Source organism: Mobula hypostoma, chromosome 9, assembly GCF_963921235.1.
Source record: "Mobula hypostoma chromosome 9, sMobHyp1.1, whole genome shotgun sequence".
Taxonomy (NCBI): Eukaryota; Metazoa; Chordata; class Chondrichthyes; order Myliobatiformes; family Myliobatidae; genus Mobula; species Mobula hypostoma.
This window is the reverse complement of record NC_086105.1, coordinates 1,152,455-1,171,016: the sequence shown is the minus strand read 5'-3', so window position 1 is coordinate 1,171,016 and position 18,562 is coordinate 1,152,455. Positions and strand designations below refer to the sequence as shown.

The 18,562-nt window shown below is 46.7% G+C and overlaps 1 protein-coding gene across 4 annotated transcripts in view; it reads left to right on the top strand.

Annotated features, from left to right (window-relative positions):
• btbd11b (BTB (POZ) domain containing 11b) overlaps positions 1-17,873 on the top strand; it is a 134,944-nt gene extending 117,071 nt beyond the window's left edge. The window contains exons 13-17 of one of the 4 annotated variants that reach the window (XM_063057553.1): positions 9,603-9,705; positions 13,640-13,732; positions 14,444-14,507; positions 16,581-16,694; positions 16,940-17,873. In XM_063057553.1, the coding sequence (XP_062913623.1) occupies positions 9,603-9,705; positions 13,640-13,732; positions 14,444-14,507; positions 16,581-16,694; positions 16,940-17,149 (584 nt within the window). In that variant the 3' untranslated portion in view covers positions 17,150-17,873. Of the gene's footprint in view, positions 1-9,602; positions 9,706-13,639; positions 13,733-14,438; positions 14,508-16,580; positions 16,695-16,939 lie in introns of all 4 variants that reach the window. The other 3 variants (XM_063057552.1, XM_063057555.1, XM_063057554.1) reach the window with 3 other exon arrangements.
• The last annotated feature ends 689 nt before the right edge of the window (positions 17,874-18,562 follow it).

Sequence of the window (18,562 nt, the reverse complement as noted above, 5' to 3'; positions counted from 1 at the left end):
AAGGACTGGTATTGGGACTGCTTTTCTCCATTTGGATGACGGAATTGATGGCTTTGTGGCCAAGTTTGCAGACTATATGAAGGTGGAGGCGTGGGTAATGTTGAGGAAGCAGAGAGTCTGCGGAAGGACTTGGACAGATTAGGGGTGTTGCTGTGTGAATGAAATCACCAGAGAGAGTGTTACTGGTAGATACAAAGCAGCTTCTTTATTCAACAAAACTATCATTCTGCACTTTCCTTTTCTAATTCTAACCGAAGACCTGAGAGTTCCTCCAACACTGCTTTCCATTTCTGCTCAGCTTCCCTTGTCTGGGTGGCTGACATTTTAGGTTCCATATGCATCTTCTCCAATTTCAGCTTCCTTTGTTGCAGCTCTTTTGTTAATTCCGTACATTTGTCTATCAAAATGAACTTGGTCCACTTTTTCAGATATATGATTTCTCTGCAATTCTGTGCTGTGTAAACTCACTTTTAGGTCTTCTATTCCCTTTCTAGGTGCTTCTGTCTTTACAGCATACTGTGCTTCCAGACCTTCCCAAAGTTTGGTTAATTCTGCTTCATGACTAAACGGCATTTTGATATTAAGCTGCTCAAGCTCGACTTCCTGAGATTCAGCCAGTCTACTCAACACTTCGTCCTTCTCCTCAATCATTTCCAATTTGGTACTATAGTTTGTGATTTCATGTTCATGTTGGATTCGCAGCTCTCTGTTCACTTTCTTGAGCCTAGCAAGCATTCAAATGTTCTTTTTCAGATTTGTACATATTAATCTGTTCTTCATCAAATGTTTGTCTATCTCACAAACTTCAGTCTTCTCCTGTGGGGAAGACATCATATTTTCTAATTTTTGTTGGAGCTCTTCTTTCTCCAGACAAGATCCTTGTAGTTTCTCAGTAAGTTCAGTGATCAATTTGTTTAAGTTTTTTATCTGATCACTATCACCATAGGTCTGAATTTGACTCTGTAGCAAATCAAGCTCAGCTTTATGCTTAATATTTAGTTCATCAATTTGTTATTGGGAAATGAACCTGGTCAGGTGTCAGATCTCTCAGTGGGAGAGCATTTTGGAAATAGTGATCATAATTCTATCTCCTTTCCAACAGCTTTGGAGACAGATAGGAACAGACAAGTTAGAAAAGCGTTTAAATGGAGTAAGGGGAATTATGAGGCTATCAGGCAGGAAGTTGGAGGCTTAAATTGGAAACGTTCTCGGGGAAAAGTACAGAAGAAATGTGGCAAATTTTCAGGTGATATTTGTGTGGAGTTCTGCATAGATACGTTCCAATGAGATGGGAGTTATGGTAGGGTACAGGAACCATGGTGTACAAAGACTGTAATAAATCTAGTCAAGAAGAAAAGAAAATGTTAGAGATCTAGAAGATTATAAGGCTAATAGGAATGAGCTTAAGAAGGAAATTAGGAGAGCCAGAAGGGGCCATGAGAAGGCCTTGGCAGGCAGGATTAAGGATAACCCCAAGGCATTCTACAAGAATGAGAAGAGCAAGAGGATAAGCCATAAAAGAATAGGGCCTATGAAGTGTGACAGTGGGAAAGTATGTATGGAACCAGAGGAAATAGAAGAGGTACTTGATGAATACTTTACTTCAGTATTCACTATGGAAAGGGATCTTGGTGATTGTAGTGATGACTTGCAGCAGACTGAAAGTTATTAAGAAAGAGGATGTGCTGGAGCTTTTGGAAAGCATCAAGTTGGATAAGTCACCGGGACTGGATGAGATGTACCCCGGGCTACTGTGGGAGGTGAGGAAGAAGATTGCTGAGCCTCTGGCAATGATCTTTGCATCATCAATGAGGACAGGAGAGGTTCCGGAGGATTGGAGGGTTGCGGATATTGTTCCATGATTCAAGAAAGGGAGTAGAGATAGCCCAGGAAATTATAGACCAGTGAGTCTTACCTCAGTGGTTGGTAAGTTGATGGAGAAGATCCTGAGAGGCAGGATTTATGAACATTTGGAGAGGTATATGATTAGGAGTAGTCAGCATGGCTTTGTCAAGGGCAGGTCATGCCTTACGAGCCTGATTGAATTTTTTGAGGATGCAACTAAACTCATTGATGAAGGAAGAGCAGTAGATGTAGTGTATATGGATTTCAGCAAGGCACTTGATAAGGTACCCCATGCAAGGCTTGTTGAGAAAGTAAAGAGGCATGGGATCCAAGGGGACATTGCTTTGTGGATCCAGAACTGCCTTGCCCACAGAAGGCAAAGAGTGGTTGTAGACGGGTCATATTCTGCATGGAGGTCGGTCACCAGTGGTGTGCCTCAGGGATCTGTTCTGTGACCCTTACTCTTCGTGATTTTTATAAATGACATGGATGAGGAAGTGGAGGGATGGGTTAGTAAGTTTGCTGATGACACAAAGGTTGGAGGTGTTTGGATAGTGTGGAGGGCTGTCAGAGGTTACAGCGGGACATTGATAGGATGCAAAATTGAGCTGAGAAGTGGCAGATGGAGTTCAACCCAGATAAGTGTGAGGTGGTTCATTTTGGTAGGTCAAATATGATGGCAGAATATAGTATTAAAGGTAAGACTCTTGGCAGTGTGGAGGATCAGAGGGATCTTGTGGTCCGAGTCCATAGGACACTCAAAGCAACTGCGTAGATTGACTCTGTGGTTAAGAAGGCGTACAGTGTATTGGCTTTCATCAATCATGGAATTGAATTTAGTAGCCGAGAGGTACAGTGACATGCAAAAGTTTGGGCATCCCTGGTCAAAATTTCTGTTACTGTGAATAGCTAAGCGAGTAACAGATGAACTGATTTCCAAAAGGCATAAAGTTAAAGATGACACATTTCTTTAATATTTTAAGCAAGAAAACTTTTTTATTTCCATCTTTTATCATTTCAAAATAAAAAAGGAAAAGGGCCTGAAGCAAAAGTTTGGGCACCCTGCATGGCAGTACTTAGTAACACCCCCTTTGGCAAGTATCACAGCTTGTAAACACTTTTTATAGCCAGCTAAGAGTCTTTAAATTCTTGTTTGGGGGATTTTCACCCATTCTTCCTTGCAAAAGGCTTCTAGTTCTGTGAGATTCTTGGACCGTCTTGCATGCACTGCTCTTTTGAGGTCTATCCATAGATTCTTGATGTTTAGGTCGGGGGACTGTGAGGGCCATGGCAAAACCTTCAGCTTGCGCCTCTTGAGGTAGTCCATTGTGGAGTTTGAGGTGTGTTTAGGTTCATTATCCTGTTGTAGAAACCATCCTCTTTTCATCTTTGGCTTTTTTATAGACGGTGTGATGTTTGCTTCCAGGATTTGCGGGTATTCAATTGAATTCATTCTTCCCTCTTCCAGTAAATGTTCCCCGTGCCACTGGCTGCAACACAAGCCCAAAGCATGATCGATCCACCCCCGTGCTTAACAGTTGGAGAGGGGTTCTTTTCATGAAATTCTGCACCCTTTTTTCTCCAAACATACCTTTGCTCTTTGTGGCCAAAAAGTTCTATTTTAACTTCATCAGTCCACAAGACTTGTTTCCAAAATGCATCAGGCTTGTTCAGATGTTCCTTTGAACCTTTTGAATAGAAATTTTTGGCCGCAATGAGCAAAGGTATGTTTGGAGAAAAAAAGGTGCAGAATTTCATGAAAAGAACCCCTCTCCAACTGTTAAACACGGGGTGGATCGATCATGCTTTGGGCTTGTATTGCATCCAGTGGCACGGGGAACATTTCACTGGTGGAGGGAAGAATGAATACGAGTAAATACCAGCAAATTCTGGAAGCAAACATCACACCGTCTGTAAAAAAGCTGAAGATGAAAAGAGGATGGCTTCTACAACAGGATAATGAACCTAAACACACCACAAAATCCACAATGGACTACCTCAAGAAGCACAAGACGAAGGATAATCCATATTTCCAAAGTACAGATAATGCTGCCTTTGAAACTACATGCAAACTTCACACCTTCTGGTTCACATCCATCCCACAGACGGCAGCATCGTCTCTGGACTGGTATTCACAGCTTTTAGGAAATGCATTGTTACAAGCTAAATCCACAGTACATTGTCAAGGAACAGAAGACTGGTGGCCAAAGCCATTTGCTAAATGTAAATGACCTAAACCCAAAAATCACTCTAACAAGGAGCATGGACAAAGAAGTGGCAGATGGAATACAGTGTCGAAAAGTGTATGGTCTTGCACTTTAGTAGAAGGAACAAAAGCAGAAGACTATTTTCTAAGCAGGCAGAAAGATTAAAACTCCAACATACAAGGGGACTTGGGAGTCCTTGTGCAGGATTTCCTAAAGATTAACTTTTAGTTTGAGTTGGCGGTGAGGAAGGCAAAAGTAATGTTAGCATTTATTTCGAGATGACTAGAATATAAAAGTAAGGATGTAAAGTGGAACAGACTCAATGGGCAGAATGGCGTAACTCTGCTCCTATGTCTTAGTCATCCGATGATCCTATGATCTAACTCTGTGTTGGGCTCCCAATGTGGTGTAACCCATGTTTGTGTTTGCTTTGTGAGGTTGCAGGGAAGAGGTGGGGAAACTGCAGTGTTGGACAGGATTGGAATCCGATAGCAGGATTAGAACCAGCTGTAATTGGGATGATGGGGGCAGAAGTCACTGATTGGGGGGGCCGATGTTATCAGTGGTTACAACAGGAGCAGTGTAGTGACCACCAGGAAAGTCCCACTGACAGAAAACAGAAATAAAAGCAAAGGCATTCACTGTCTGGGACATTCCATCTTCTCATTGCTACAATCAAGAGAGGAGGTACCGAAACTCCAGAACATAAAAAGTAATTGCAAGAAAAATTGGATAGAGCTGGGAATGTGAATCTAACTTAGTTTTACATAACAGGTAGTAGTGTCGTGACGTATGCAGTTCATGGATTTGTACATATAGCCATAATTAAATAAGAAATAATGCTTAATTAAGCAATATAGTTACAATATTACTCAAATATTACAGAAATATTAAATATACAACACCCCTTCCTGCTTAGCTATAAACTCCAACTCAATATAGAGTGCATCTCAACTATCTATAGAGGTACAGAACAGCTACAAATACCCGGAAGGCTGTAACATCCACGTACCTCCAAAGAGTGAGACGGGTCCTAAAAAAGCCAGCTGAATGGGAAGAATAAGATCAAAGCCATCAATGCATTTGCCTTACCAGTTATCAGATACCAGCCGCAATAGTGTGCTGGCCAAGGAACGACCTGGAAGCCACTGACATCAAGACCTAGAAACTACCAACAATATATGGAGGATTCCATCCAAAGTCCAACCTTGAGTGACTATACACCCGCTGGAATAAAGGAGGGCAGGGACTTGGAAGTGTCAAGGCCACAGTCCTGGAAGAAATGAGTTCGTCAGGAAGATGACCTGTAAGGATGTCCTGCTCGGAGAATACTCCAGGCAGCAGGCAGGGGACATCCAAGTGGAAGTAAATGATGCAGAGCCAGAGGCCATGGCAGGACAAGCCACTGTGCGAAATGTACCATCACCAGGTATCAGAGGTGGCTGACATCAGGAAGTCCTACCAATGGTTGGAAATGGCAGGACTGAATGGCTTGTCATATGAAGAGCTTTTGATGGCTCTGGCCTGTATTCACTAGAATTCAGAAGAATGAGGGGAACCTCATTGAAACTTACCGATCGGTGAGAGGCCTGACGAAGGGTCTCGGCCTGAACCGTCGACCGTACCTCTTCCTAGAGATGTTGCCTGGCCTGCTGCGTTCACCAGCAACTTTGATGTGTGTTGCTTGAACTTCCAGCATCTGCAGAATTCCTGTTGTTTGCAGTGAAAGGCCTTGATAGAGTGGATGTGGTGAGGATGCTCCCTTTACAATCTAACCTCCCCTCTTGGTTTCCTCATCCACAACATCATCTGACAAATCCTCTGTTTTTGTATCTCCATTGACTCCATCATCCAGCTGGGCTTTGGTCTTTGCATCTACTTTTACAAGCAGCTTTTTGTCTCCCACTTGGAGTTCATGCAATAATCTTACAGCATGCAGAGTAGAATCTGGTTCTTTATACTAACAAAAGATGAATGCTTGCAACTTTCCTTAGGCTCCTTGAACTCTCAGCTTAAAACCAAGCCACCTTTCACAAGCAACTGCTTGATAACATATCAGAAACTTTCTCAAAAATGCTTCCTACAAAAGCTGTAGCTGGACCACAGCTTTCATTACTTTCATGATTCCTCTGAGCAGCATGGTCCTTCCTTGGTCCCAGGAGATTGGCAGAGGTGGGCACCAACACCTATTTGACCCCTGTTGGGCAAAGGTTCATGGTGTATATCATGGAGACAGTTGTGGCATCATCCAGTGCCTTCCTTAATTCCCTTTCAGTTGACTATCTTACAGGGGATGTGACTGGCAAATGCTGCATAAATCTCCAATCAAGTTGTAGTTGTCTTGGCCACTCACATCCCCACAATGCTGGTCAGCCTGTTGTTACCACATACAAGCACAATGTGGCTTGTTGGTTGTTGTATTTCAGTTATGAAAGTCATTCCCACAGGAGTTAACTTTTCTCCAGTATAAGTTCTTAGATATCTGTAAGCTTCAGTTCAGTATCTGTGAAATGCCATTCAAACTCATTTTGTGGAATGACTGAAACAGCCAAGGCAGAACCCAATTCCATTTTAATTAATTTCCCACTTACTATTGGCGTAAGCCATATTGCTTGACTATTGCTTGTTTTCATAGGCTATCCTCGAGATTTGCAATATCTTGTCACTTTCATCATTATCAGACATTATCAGCGTGCAGATTAATGCACTTTTTGAAACATTAACTTGACTTTTTATCTTTTTCTCTTCTCTTCTCTTCTCTGTGCAGTCTATTTATTTTCGTCTTTCCAACATGCTCTTTGTATTGGTCTTCCGTTGCATTTTCTGCAACTTTTGCCATTAAACCTGCATTGGTCTGATGTATGTGAGCCCCTGCCACAAGGGTAAGACAATTTGTTCAGCCAGGCCGGTTTCTGTTTACACATTGTAGTTCTGTTCACAGTCACTCTCATTTTTGATTGCAACTCAATTGCGTCTTTGTCTGCGGTTTCCATTGAAACAACAATTTCAACTTATCTTTTAAATATGATTTGCTGATTCAGTTAAGAGCAGTTTTTGAATACTTTCTTGTAAGATTCCACAAACTAAATGATCTCTCAGTACATCATTAAGCCCATTACTGAACTGGCAATGTTCAGACGACTTTAATTCAGCCGTATACGCTGAAATGGATTCCCCTTCCTTTTGATTCCGCTTATGAAACTTAGTGTTCTGCAATCAACAATGGTTTTGGTTCTAAATGTCCTGCATTACTTTCATGATATCGATAAAGATCATTTCAGCTGATTTGGTTGTAGCAGCCAAACTAAGCAAACTGTATGCCTTCATCTTGTGAGAGACAGTGCACCACATGATCAAGTTTATCTATGCCTGCTCATGCTGTTTTTGTGCCTGATGCGAGAACCTACACACTGGATAGAAGCTTCCTTCACTGTGCTGTCAGAATTTAGAACAGCCTTCCACATGCTGTGGTTGGAAACATCTGCAACGATGGGGTCCAAGCCTTCAAGAGTCGAGTGCACAAACACCTGTCATCTCCGGGAGGGAAGTCACATGCTTCTTCACAATCTATCATGAAGGGGACCAGGATGACAATGCTTGGTTGTTGGTAGGTAGGGTTAATACCTGACTTTCAAGAGCACTTGTGAGTTATGTTCTGGCTGGACTTAGTCCTTAAACTGCTGGAGAACAGTGCAGAAAGAACAGGTGCTGTTTTCTCCCGGTAAGTTTTTAGTTCCAAGTGCTCCTGCCACGTTTTGTCACCCTGCAACCTTATCCTTCAATCTCTTTGAATTATGGAGGACAGCAGGTGTATAAATGTGTTTCTCCAGCAGACTGCATCATGATCATCATGACTCCAGTATTTCTACTATTTTTTAATGTTTCTTAATTGTACACATGATTTTTTGTGTTCTATCGCTGAGCAGCAGTGAACCATCTGATGGCCGATCAGAGTTCTCTTTGGGAACTAGTTGACTTGATCAACATTTCTGATCTGGCTATTGTACATGATTGCACTTAATAAAAAAAAAAGTCCAATCCACTCGGCAAGGTTGTCACTCACTTCTCATTGGCTATTCGTTTTGCTTTAAAATACTGCTCAATTCATTCAATATAGAAAATCCAGTTATCTGCTGTGTAACGAATGTGTCTATTATTCCGATGTAGCCAGCCATTTCTGCTGTTTTTAAATTATGATTATAATCACCCGTACTCATGTTCATGAACTCGTGAATTTGTCCATTTTCTGCCTTGTTTTAAAACTCAGTCATGACTTCTCTTCTGAAGAACATGTGCTGCGCTGCTTTATTTTTTAATTCAAACAATCACTGTGCTTCAACAGGGAGGTATTTGTCTGGAGTTTGTTTTAAAAATGCCTCATCGCCACATTCGTTTATGACTCCAAAACAAAAAGTAATTGCTCCTATGCCACTGCCTCGATGGTAGTGGGAGCAAAGTTGAGGCCAACTTTAATAAAAGTGTTTACTGTTTAATAAATTAAACACTTTCCTGTGCAAGGTAAAGTCTCAGTGGAGAGCTGACTGGTGAGAAGGTGTGCACCCCCCCCCCACCTCACCCCTCTGTGTGAGGGACTGTTCAATATTGTTCGGAGGGACTTGGTGCCTCCAGGGGAAACCACGGCTGCTGCAGGCAGAGTTCATAATAAGGGAGGCAATGGCAGATGTGAGGTAAATGTTGTTGCAGGAGGATGCGTACACGACCAGGGAGACTCTGTGCAGCTGCTCAGGTGCTGCTGTCCATGTGGCTGGTGAACAATGTACTGCTTTGCTCACCTTGTTTAAGGAAGGGTGACCGTACAGTGTAGAGATACTCCTGGGTGTCTGGGGTTTCAGGGCGCTGGGAAGATGTCCTGGACTGCTGGGGGATGGTCTGGGGTATCAGGGTGTTTGGAAGATGTCCTAGACGGCTGGGGGCTGGTCTGGGGTACCAGGGTGTTAGGAAGATGTCCTAGACCAGTGGGGGTGGTCTGAGGTATCAGGGTGTTGGGAAGATGTCCTGAACTGCTGGAGGATGGTCCTGGAATGTTTAGGCAGGACAGAGATTGTCCCCGGTGATTGTCCCAGGATGTTTCTCTCGGAAATCTGTAGGATGTTGGCAGGAACGGAGGGGATGTTCCATGGCTATGTGGTCAGAACGCAGACTAGGTCACTATTCACCTGACTTGTGATGAACGAGGTTCTGCTATTTAAGACTGAAATGGAAGGAATTTCTTTCATTACGATGTGAATCCAGACCCCAGCAGCCTGTGGGAAATGAACAGTTTCCCGGCGGCAACATACATCAAAGTTGCTGGTGAACGCAGCAGGCCAAGCAGCTTGAATTTCCAGCATCTGCAGAGTTCCTGTTGTTTGCGTTTAGTTTCCCGGTGGCTCTGGGTAGTTTCCAGGATGGGAGAGATGGGTGAGGGATGCGGTTTGAACACTGAGGACAGTGCTGGGTGCGGTCGCCTGAGGGACAGGGTGGCCTCTATTCCTGGAGTGTTATGCTTCCTCAACCCCATGGTCATTTCACTCTGCTCTGTGTTTGCAGATCCACACTTCCTGAATAACAAGGAGATGTCGGACATCACCTTCCTGGTGGAGGGGAAGCCATTTTATGCACACCGTGTGCTCCTGTTCACTGCCTCGCCAAGGTAACACATTCCACGAGTGTTATGGAGGACGACTTGTGAGCGGCAACAATACTGCTGCAGGACGAGAGACGATGACAACATGCCCCTGCAGCGCTACTGGCAATGTGTCACTCTGAGTGTCTGTTCCCCACTCTCTCTGGCAGTGTGTCACTCTCAGTGTGTGATTCCCCACTCTCTCTGGCAGTGTGTCGCTCTCAGTGTGTGATTCCCCACTCTCTCTGGCAGTGTGTCACTCTCAGTGTGTGATTTCCCACTCTGTCTGGCAGTGTGTCACTCTCAGTGTGTGATTCCCCACTCTCTCTGGCAGTGTGTGGCTCTCAGTGTGTGATTCCCCACTCTCTCTGGCAGTGTGTCGCTCTCAGTGTGTGATTCCCCACTCTCTCTGGCAGTGTGTCACTCTCAGTGTGTGATTCCCCACTCTCTCTGGCAGTGTGTCACTCTCAGTGTGTGATTCCCCACTCTCTCTGGCAGTGTGTCACTCTCAGTGTGTGATTCCCCACTCTCTCTGGCAGTGTGTCACTCTCAGTGTGTGATTCCCCACTCTCTCTGGCAGTGTGTCACTCTCAGTGTGTGATTCCCCACTCTCTCTGGTAGTGTGTCACTCTCAGTGTGTGATTCCCCACTCTCTCTGGCAGTGTGTCACTCTCAGTGTGTGATTTCCCACTCTGTCTGGCAGTGTGTCACTCTCAGTGTGTGATTCCCCACTCTCTCTGGCAGTGTGTGGCTCTCAGTGTGTGATTCCCCACTCTCTCTGGCAGTGTGTCGCTCTCAGTGTGTGATTCCCCACTCTCTCTGGTAGTGTGTCACTCTCAGTGTGTGATTTCCCACTCTGTCTGGCAGTGTGTCACTCTCAGTGTGTGATTCCCCACTCTCTCTGGCAGTGTGTGGCTCTCAGTGTGTGATTCCCCACTCTCTCTGGCAGTGTGTCGCTCTCAGTGTGTGATTCCCCACTCTCTCTGGCAGTGTGTCACTCTCAGTGTGTGATTCCCCACTCTCTCTGGCAGTGTGTCACTCTCAGTGTGTGATTCCCCACTCTCTCTGGCAGTGTGTGGCTCTCAGTGTGTGATTCCCCACTCTCTCTGGCAGTGTGTGGCTCTCAGTGTGTGATTCCCCACTCTCTCTGGCAGTGTGTCGCTCTCAGTGTGTGATTCCCCACTCTCTCTGGCAGTGTGTCACTCTCAGTGTGTGATTCCCCACTCTCTCTGGCAGTGTGTCACTCTCAGTGTGTGATTCCCCACTCTCTCTGGCAGTGTGTCACTCTCAGTGTGTGATTCCCCACTCTCTCTGGCAGTGTGTGGCTCTCAGTGTGTGATTCCCCACTCTCTCTGGCAGTGTGTCGCTCTCAGTGTGTGATTCCCCACTCTCTCTGGCAGTGTGTCACTCTCAGTGTGTGATTCCCCACTCTCTCTGGCAGTGTGTCACTCTCAGTGTGTGATTCCCCACTCTCTCTGGCAGTGTGTCACTCTCAGTGTGTGATTCCCCACTCTCTCTGGCAGTGTGTCACTCTCAGTGTGTGATTCCCCACTCTCTCTGGTGGTGTGTCACTCTCAGTGTGTGATTCCCCACTCTCTCTGGCAGTGTGTCGCTCTCAGTGTGTGATTCCCCACTCTCTCTGGCAGTGTGTCACTCTCAGTGTGTGATTTCCCACTCTGTCTGGCAGTGTGTCACTCTCAGTGTGTGATTCCCCACTCTCTCTGGCAGTGTGTGGCTCTCAGTGTGTGATTCCCCACTCTCTCTGGCAGTGTGTCGCTCTCAGTGTGTGATTCCCCACTCTCTCTGGCAGTGTGTCACTCTCAGTGTGTGATTCCCCACTCTCTCTGGCAGTGTGTCACTCTCAGTGTGTGATTTCCCACTCTGTCTGGCAGTGTGTCGCTCTCAGTGTGTGATTCCCCACTCTCTCTGGCAGTGTGTGGCTCTCAGTGTGTGATTCCCCACTCTCTCTGGCAGTGTGTCGCTCTCAGTGTGTGATTCCCCACTCTCTCTGGCAGTGTGTCACTCTCAGTGTGTGATTCCCCACTCTCTCTGGCAGTGTGTCCCTCTCAGTGTGTGATTCCCCACTCTCTCTGGCAGTGTGTGGCTCTCAGTGTGTGATTCCCCACTCTCTCTGGCAGTGTGTGGCTCTCAGTGTGTGATTCCCCACTCTCTCTGGCAGTGTGTCGCTCTCAGTGTGTGATTCCCCACTCTCTCTGGCAGTGTGTCGCTCTCAGTGTGTGATTCCCCACTCTCTCTGGCAGTGTGTCACTCTCAGTGTGTGATTCCCCACTCTCTCTGGCAGTGTGTCACTCTCAGTGTGTGATTCCCCACTCTCTCTGGCAGTGTGTGGCTCTCAGTGTGTGATTCCCCACTCTCTCTGGCAGTGTGTCGCTCTCAGTGTGTGATTCCCCACTCTCTCTGGCAGTGTGTCACTCTCAGTGTGTGATTCCCCACTCTCTCTGGCAGTGTGTCACTCTCAGTGTGTGATTCCCCACTCTCTCTGGCAGTGTGTCACTCTCAGTGTGTGATTCCCCACTCTCTCTGGTGGTGTGTCACTTTCAGTGTCTCTGGTTCCTTCTCTCTTCTCGTTTGTGTGTTCCAGTTACTTGCCTGTGTGTGAAAATCTTCCCTCTCAGATCTCCTCGAAACCTCCTACCCCTGTGTGTGCCCTCATTTTATTGAGCTTTGACGTCGGTGGTTGGAACGATTCATGTAATCTACACTAATTATATGCCCCACGATTGAGAATCATGTTTATTCTCACTGGCATGTGATGTGAAATTTGTTAACTTAGCAGCAGCAGTTCAATGCAATACATAATCTAGCAGGGAAAAGAAAGATAATAAATAAAATGTAAAATAATAAATTAATTAATTACGGTATACATATATTGAATACATTTTTAAAAACATGCAAATACTGAAATACTGTATTTTTTTTTAAAAGTGGGGTAGTGTCCAAACATTTAATGTCCATTTAAGAATCGGATGGCAGAGGGGAAGAAGCTGTTTCTGAATCGCTGAGTGTGTGCCTTCAGGCTTCTGTATTTCCTACCTGTTAGCAACAGTGAGAAAAGGGCATGTCCTGGGTGCTGGAGGTCCTTAATAATGGACGCTGCCTTTCTGAGACACCGCTCCCCCAGGATGTCCTGGGTACTTTGTAGGCTAGTACCCAAGATGGAGCTGACTAGATTTACAACCTTCTGCAGCTTTCAGTCCTGTGCAGTAGCCCCTCCATACCAGACAGTGATGCAGCCTGTCAGAATGCTCTCCACGGTACAACTGCAGAAGCTTTTGAGTGTATTTGTATCATCACCCCTGTTAACCCCATCCGCTTGAGGGGACCTGATCCAGTTTCTCCTCAGAACTGGATCTATCCCAAGTGTTGTTCTGGAGAATCTCATCTGCACCTGATGTTTGTAGTGGCTGGGTTTGAGATGGTACTGGGATGGGCAGGAAAGGTGATCGGAGTGATATGGGGCTGATGGGCTATGACCTCTGGCTCAGGGTGATTTGGGGGTTTATTGTTTGTGTTGTAGAGGGAGTTACAAGCCGCTGTGGAGGGCTGGGCAGGAGAGGGTGATGGTTCCACATCAGCAGAGATATCTGGAGTTGAACAGGTTGTGGAGTTGGTGTTGGGAGTTACACTGTTTATCTGGGGTCAGATCCAGCTCACAGGCAGAATCCCATTCTCAGCCCTGAGGTGTGGGTTGTGTTGTCTGCGTCTGTATGTATGAGAGCATCCCGTGTGGGCTGGTGTGTGTCTATGCAAAAGTGTATGTATCTATACGCATGTAGCACATGGGTCTGTGTGCGGCCTGTCTGGACAGTGTCCGCCTGTCCGTACACTGCCCCCAATCCTGATGATCTCCTCTGTGTCAGGTCTGACACTCAAAGCCGTCTGTTCACTGAGCCTTCAGTGAGACGTTGCCGTGACTGAGCGATTTCCGTGGTCTCCACAGGTTTAAGATGCTGCTGTCGAGCCGAATGCCCTCAGACAACAGCCACAGTATCTTCATTGAAATCAGCCACATCAAGTACAATATATTCAAGGTAAGTCAGTGCCTCCAGCAGACAGGTGCACCCCGATCTGTCTCCCCATCAGACACCACCATCTGTGGATTGTCTGCTTCCAGATGGACGTCTCCCAACTTGTCTCCACCTCTCTCCTCATGCAGGAGTCTGGGGTCTGCACTCGCCTTTCACACACCACGCAGCACTGTGTGGGTTCTGCAGAAGTGCCAGAGTTCTGGAGCAGTGTCCCACTGCCTGTCTTGCCTTCACACCCCCACTCAGTGCAGTTTGTCTCCAGAGACATCTCCCCCCAAACCCCTGTCCTGTCCCATTACCTACAGCCTGGAATTTTGCATGTGGTTGCCCAGTTTGGGAGCCTGGTGTTCAGCGACCTCACAACTTGTGGGTGGATGGGTCTAGGCAGAACACTAGATGGGCCAAAGGGTCAGTTTCTGAGTTGTGGAGTTCCATGTCTCTATGACAACCAGGAGCTCAATCACTGTTTCAAACTGTTTTCTTTATTTCCAACCCCTTGTAAATGACCACCACTGAGGTTAACTCTCTCAGTGCTGGTCACGTGCCCTGAGTTTCACGTGTCTGGGGTCAGGCTGTGTAGTGTTTTTGCATTGGACGTAGGGTGGGAGCTGGGTCTTGTTCATTAGTGGGTGGGCTATAGCTGAGTGCCTTGTCCAGCTGGTGTGAAGCCAATGTCTGTCTCTCTCTCTCTCTCTCTCTCTCTCTCGGCAGATGGTCATGCAGTACCTGTACCACGGGGGTACGGACACCCTGCAGATCCGCAGCTCTGATCTTCTAGAGGTGGGTCCCACTTGGGCTCGGATAATGTTCAACATCAATTGGGGAATGGCTGATTGAACTTAACTCTGAAAGCACAAATAGATACATTTTGGGAAGTTAAACCAGAGCAACTCAAGTAGACAAGGTGTATGACACGCTTGCCTTCATAGGACCGGACACTGAATACAGGATTTGGAACATGACGTTACAACTGTACAAGACATTGTTGAAACTGCACCTGGAGCACTAGAACATCGAACAGGACAGCACAAACCAGGACATAGACCTTGGACCTTAGACCGTCGAACAGGACAGCACAAACCAGGACATAGACCTTGGACCTTAGACCATCGAACAGGACATAGGACATAGACCATAGATTATTGAACAGGACAGCACAAACTAGGACAAGGACCTTGGACCATCATACAGGACAGCACAGACCAAGCCTTTGACTCACAATGTTGTGCCAGCCCAAATCTACTCTAAGGTCAAGCTAACCTTTCCTACAGAGCCCTCTAGTTTTTATTTAATCATCCAACTACCTGTCTAAGTGGGTGGTGGGGTGGAGATGTATCAAAGGAGGTGTAAGGCTCTACTTCTCTCCGCTAGCCTGCAGATCACCCTTGGGCAAGATGAGGCACCTGCTTAGCCCCCGATCAGTGTCAGGGGAAGCCATGGGAGCAGGTGGTGGATGATCATATGAACAGCTGATGTATAACACAAGTCCTGGTTATGCGACCACTGATGTCAGGCAGACAAATCTCTAAGGAATATTAATAATGGCTGGGGTCACCCGTCTTGTGAAACACTGCCCAGAAGAAGCCAATGGCAAGGCCACTTCTGTGAAAAGTTTATCAAGAACAATCGCGGTCAGGACCATGATCACCTACATCATCAGAGTTGCTTAAATATTCCTGTTGTATCTGCCTCTACCAGCACCTGAGGCAGGGTGTTCCACACATCCACCACTCTCTGCGTATATATAAAAAAAATTACCTCTGACATTCCCCCCCCCCCCATACTTTCCTCCAATCATCTTAAAATAATGCCCCCACGTATTAGTCACTTCCACCCTGGGGGGGAAAGCCTCTGGCTGTCAACTGAATTCATACCGCGTATCATCTTGTACGCCTCTGTGTACAACAGCCGTGTGCAATTCTTGCTGCCACTTGAGAGCAAGTATGTGGCTAAGCTCAGAAGGTGCAGAAAAACGTCACCAGGGTGGTGCCGGGACGACAGGCTGAGAGGCTGGACAAGCTGCAACTGTTTCTTGGAGTGAAGGAGGCTGAGGAAAGAACGTCGAGGTTTCTAAATCGCGAGGGATGTGGATAGGGTGAATGGCCACAGTATTTCCCTAGGGAAGGATGGAGATTTCAGGTGTGAGGGAAAGACTTAAAAGGGATTTGAGGGACAACTTTTCCACACAACGAGCTGACAGACCAAGTGTTTGAGACAGGTTTGGATAGGTAAATGGATCGGACAGGCTTAGAGATCTTGGCCAAGCGTGGGCAATGGGACCGGTATGGACTGAGGGAACTTACCCTGTGCTATGTTGCAGAGAAAAGAGGAGGTGATGAGACCAATGAGAGCCAAAGTAGATGGGATGGGCCAACCGGCCTCTCTCTGTATTTGTAATAGAGCAGCTGGTCAGGGGAGCCAGTGGGGAACGTCAGGGCTGTGGGGTCCGAGGGGAGTGGGTCAGTGTATTTGTAATAGGGCAGACAATGAGGAATGTCAGACTGTGGGGTCCGAGGGGAGTGGATCTGTGTATTTGTAATGTAGCAGCCGGTCAGGGGAGAGAGTGGGGAACGTTGGGCTGTGGGATCCGAGGGGAGTGGGTCTGAATATTTGTAATAGAGCAGACGGTCAGGATAGACAATGGGGAACGTTGGAGCTGTGGAGTCTGAGGAGAGTGGGTCTGAATATTTGTAATCGGGCAGGCGGTCAGGACAGACGGTGGGGAACGTTGGGCTGTGGGGTCTGAGTGAAGTGGTCGGTGTCATTGGGGGTCCTGACATTCTCACTGACTTTACTTTGGAGACCCTCCCCTCCCGCCAATCACTGATTTCACTCCCCCCTCTACCCCTACAGCTAATGTCAGCCGCACAGTTCTTCCAGCTGGACGTCCTGCAGCGTCACTGTGAGCTTATCTGTACCAGGACCATCAGCGTTGACAGCTGTGTGCAGATATACAACCATGCCAAGGTCAGAGCCTCCTCACCCTATCCTACCCACCAACTGATCACTCCCGCCATCCTCAGCCTGTTCAGCCCTAATTCAATGCCTGTAGATGTTTGAGTGTGACACGTGGGGACAGGTTGCCTTGCGATCTGGGCTGGCGTAGGGAAGGGTTGCTGGTGTGAGCAGTATGATGGATGGGTGTTGCGGTGGTCTACGGACTGGCTGCTATGATGTTGGCCCACTGACTGTGTTCCATCTGTCTCCTGCAGTTTCTGGGAGCCTCCCACCTCGCTGCGTTCTGCGAAGGCTACTTTCTGAAGTACATGGTCTCTCTGATGGAAAACGAGGCATTCAAACAGTTACTTTATTCCTGCCCGGAGGGATCCTCGGGGAAGCAGCTGTTGCATGATTTGGAGAGGGTCCTGACAGCAAGAATCCAGTCGATTCACCTCTCCCTCTCCAAGGGCTCCGTTGTGTGAGTCATGGGTGTCCGGAGCCTGCTAACCCTGGGAGGGGAGAGCTGCCTTACTGGGACATAGTGGGATGAGAGCTGCTATCTCCATGCACAGACTCTGAACAGCTGTCACGTTCCTCGTCCTCCCAGCGGACAGTTTGATCCTCATTTTGCCAGCCACTGGCCCAGTGACCAGGGTCAGGCCTGCCTCAGAGTGGGGCAGTTTGTGTCCTGAGAAGCTGCCCGTAACTCAGGGCAGTGTGGAGTCTCTGTGTAGGAGGGGGTCAGGCCAGTTCAAACCTAAGGGTGTCCGTAATTTGGGTGTTTGTAGTCCAGGGATACCCAGTGTATTAGGGTAGTTTATCAGTGTGTAGATTGTCCCTTCCAGAACTGGGGTCAGTTAGTGAATCTCAAATTATGCATAATTAAAGAATATTCTAATATAGAATATAATAAAATATATCAAAATATTTGTTTATATTAAATATAATTTGTAATACTCTGAAAAGGTTTGAGCTGTGTTTAACTAAGGTACGTACTGTATTGTTACTGGAACCAAACAGCCATGGTCTTGTGGACACTGCTTCTTGCAGACGATACACCATTTCTGTTAAACCTGAAGAGGAGCTCAAAGATTATTTATTTAAAATCTATTCACGCTGCAGAATGTAGCCATATCTGAGAAGTGACTATATTTTGATAGATTGAAGTTATTCCTTTTAAAATGGAGAAATTAAAAAAAATTTCTACAAAGCTGATTTAATGACGCCTGTGTGTTCCTCATTGATGAGCAACTGGATGTTATGGTGGGGGGGAGTGGGGGGAAGAGCCTGATTTAAAAGTGCTGTAGGGATCAAGAACTCCCCAGCTGTGGGTCTGATAGTCAGTCGGTCAGTCCCCGGCTAAGAGCTCCCACATGGTCACTGTCACCCGGTCGAGAAACCATTCCCACACCTCAGTGTCCATTGCTCAGTAAAGGAACACAATTCATAACTACTGATGTGATATGCCTCTATGTTTGAAGAAGCCGTGGGGGAGGTGGCAGCAACAAACTTTCCCCATCACCAACTTGTGCCTGACTTTGTATCTCATCACAGCCCAGTGCTGGCCCGGGAACCGTAAATCTGCAGGCCCTGGAATCGCAAACAAGGACATATTGCAAAGCTTACTAGGTTAATTGGTTATTGTACGTTGTCCTATGAATAGGCTAGGGTTAACTCAGTGGGTTGCTGGGCAGTGCGTCTGGTTGGGCCAGAAGGGCCTGTTCTACACTATATCTCTATAGTAATAAAGTAGCTGTCCCTGTCCTGGGTGGTGAGTGGACTGGCGTTGTGAGTGAGAAGCTGCTGTGGGATGGAGAGGGTAGAGGGGTGGTGGAGTGCACCAGATTGGGACTGAACCCAGTCTCACTGGTTCTACCACTGAACCACCTCCTGGT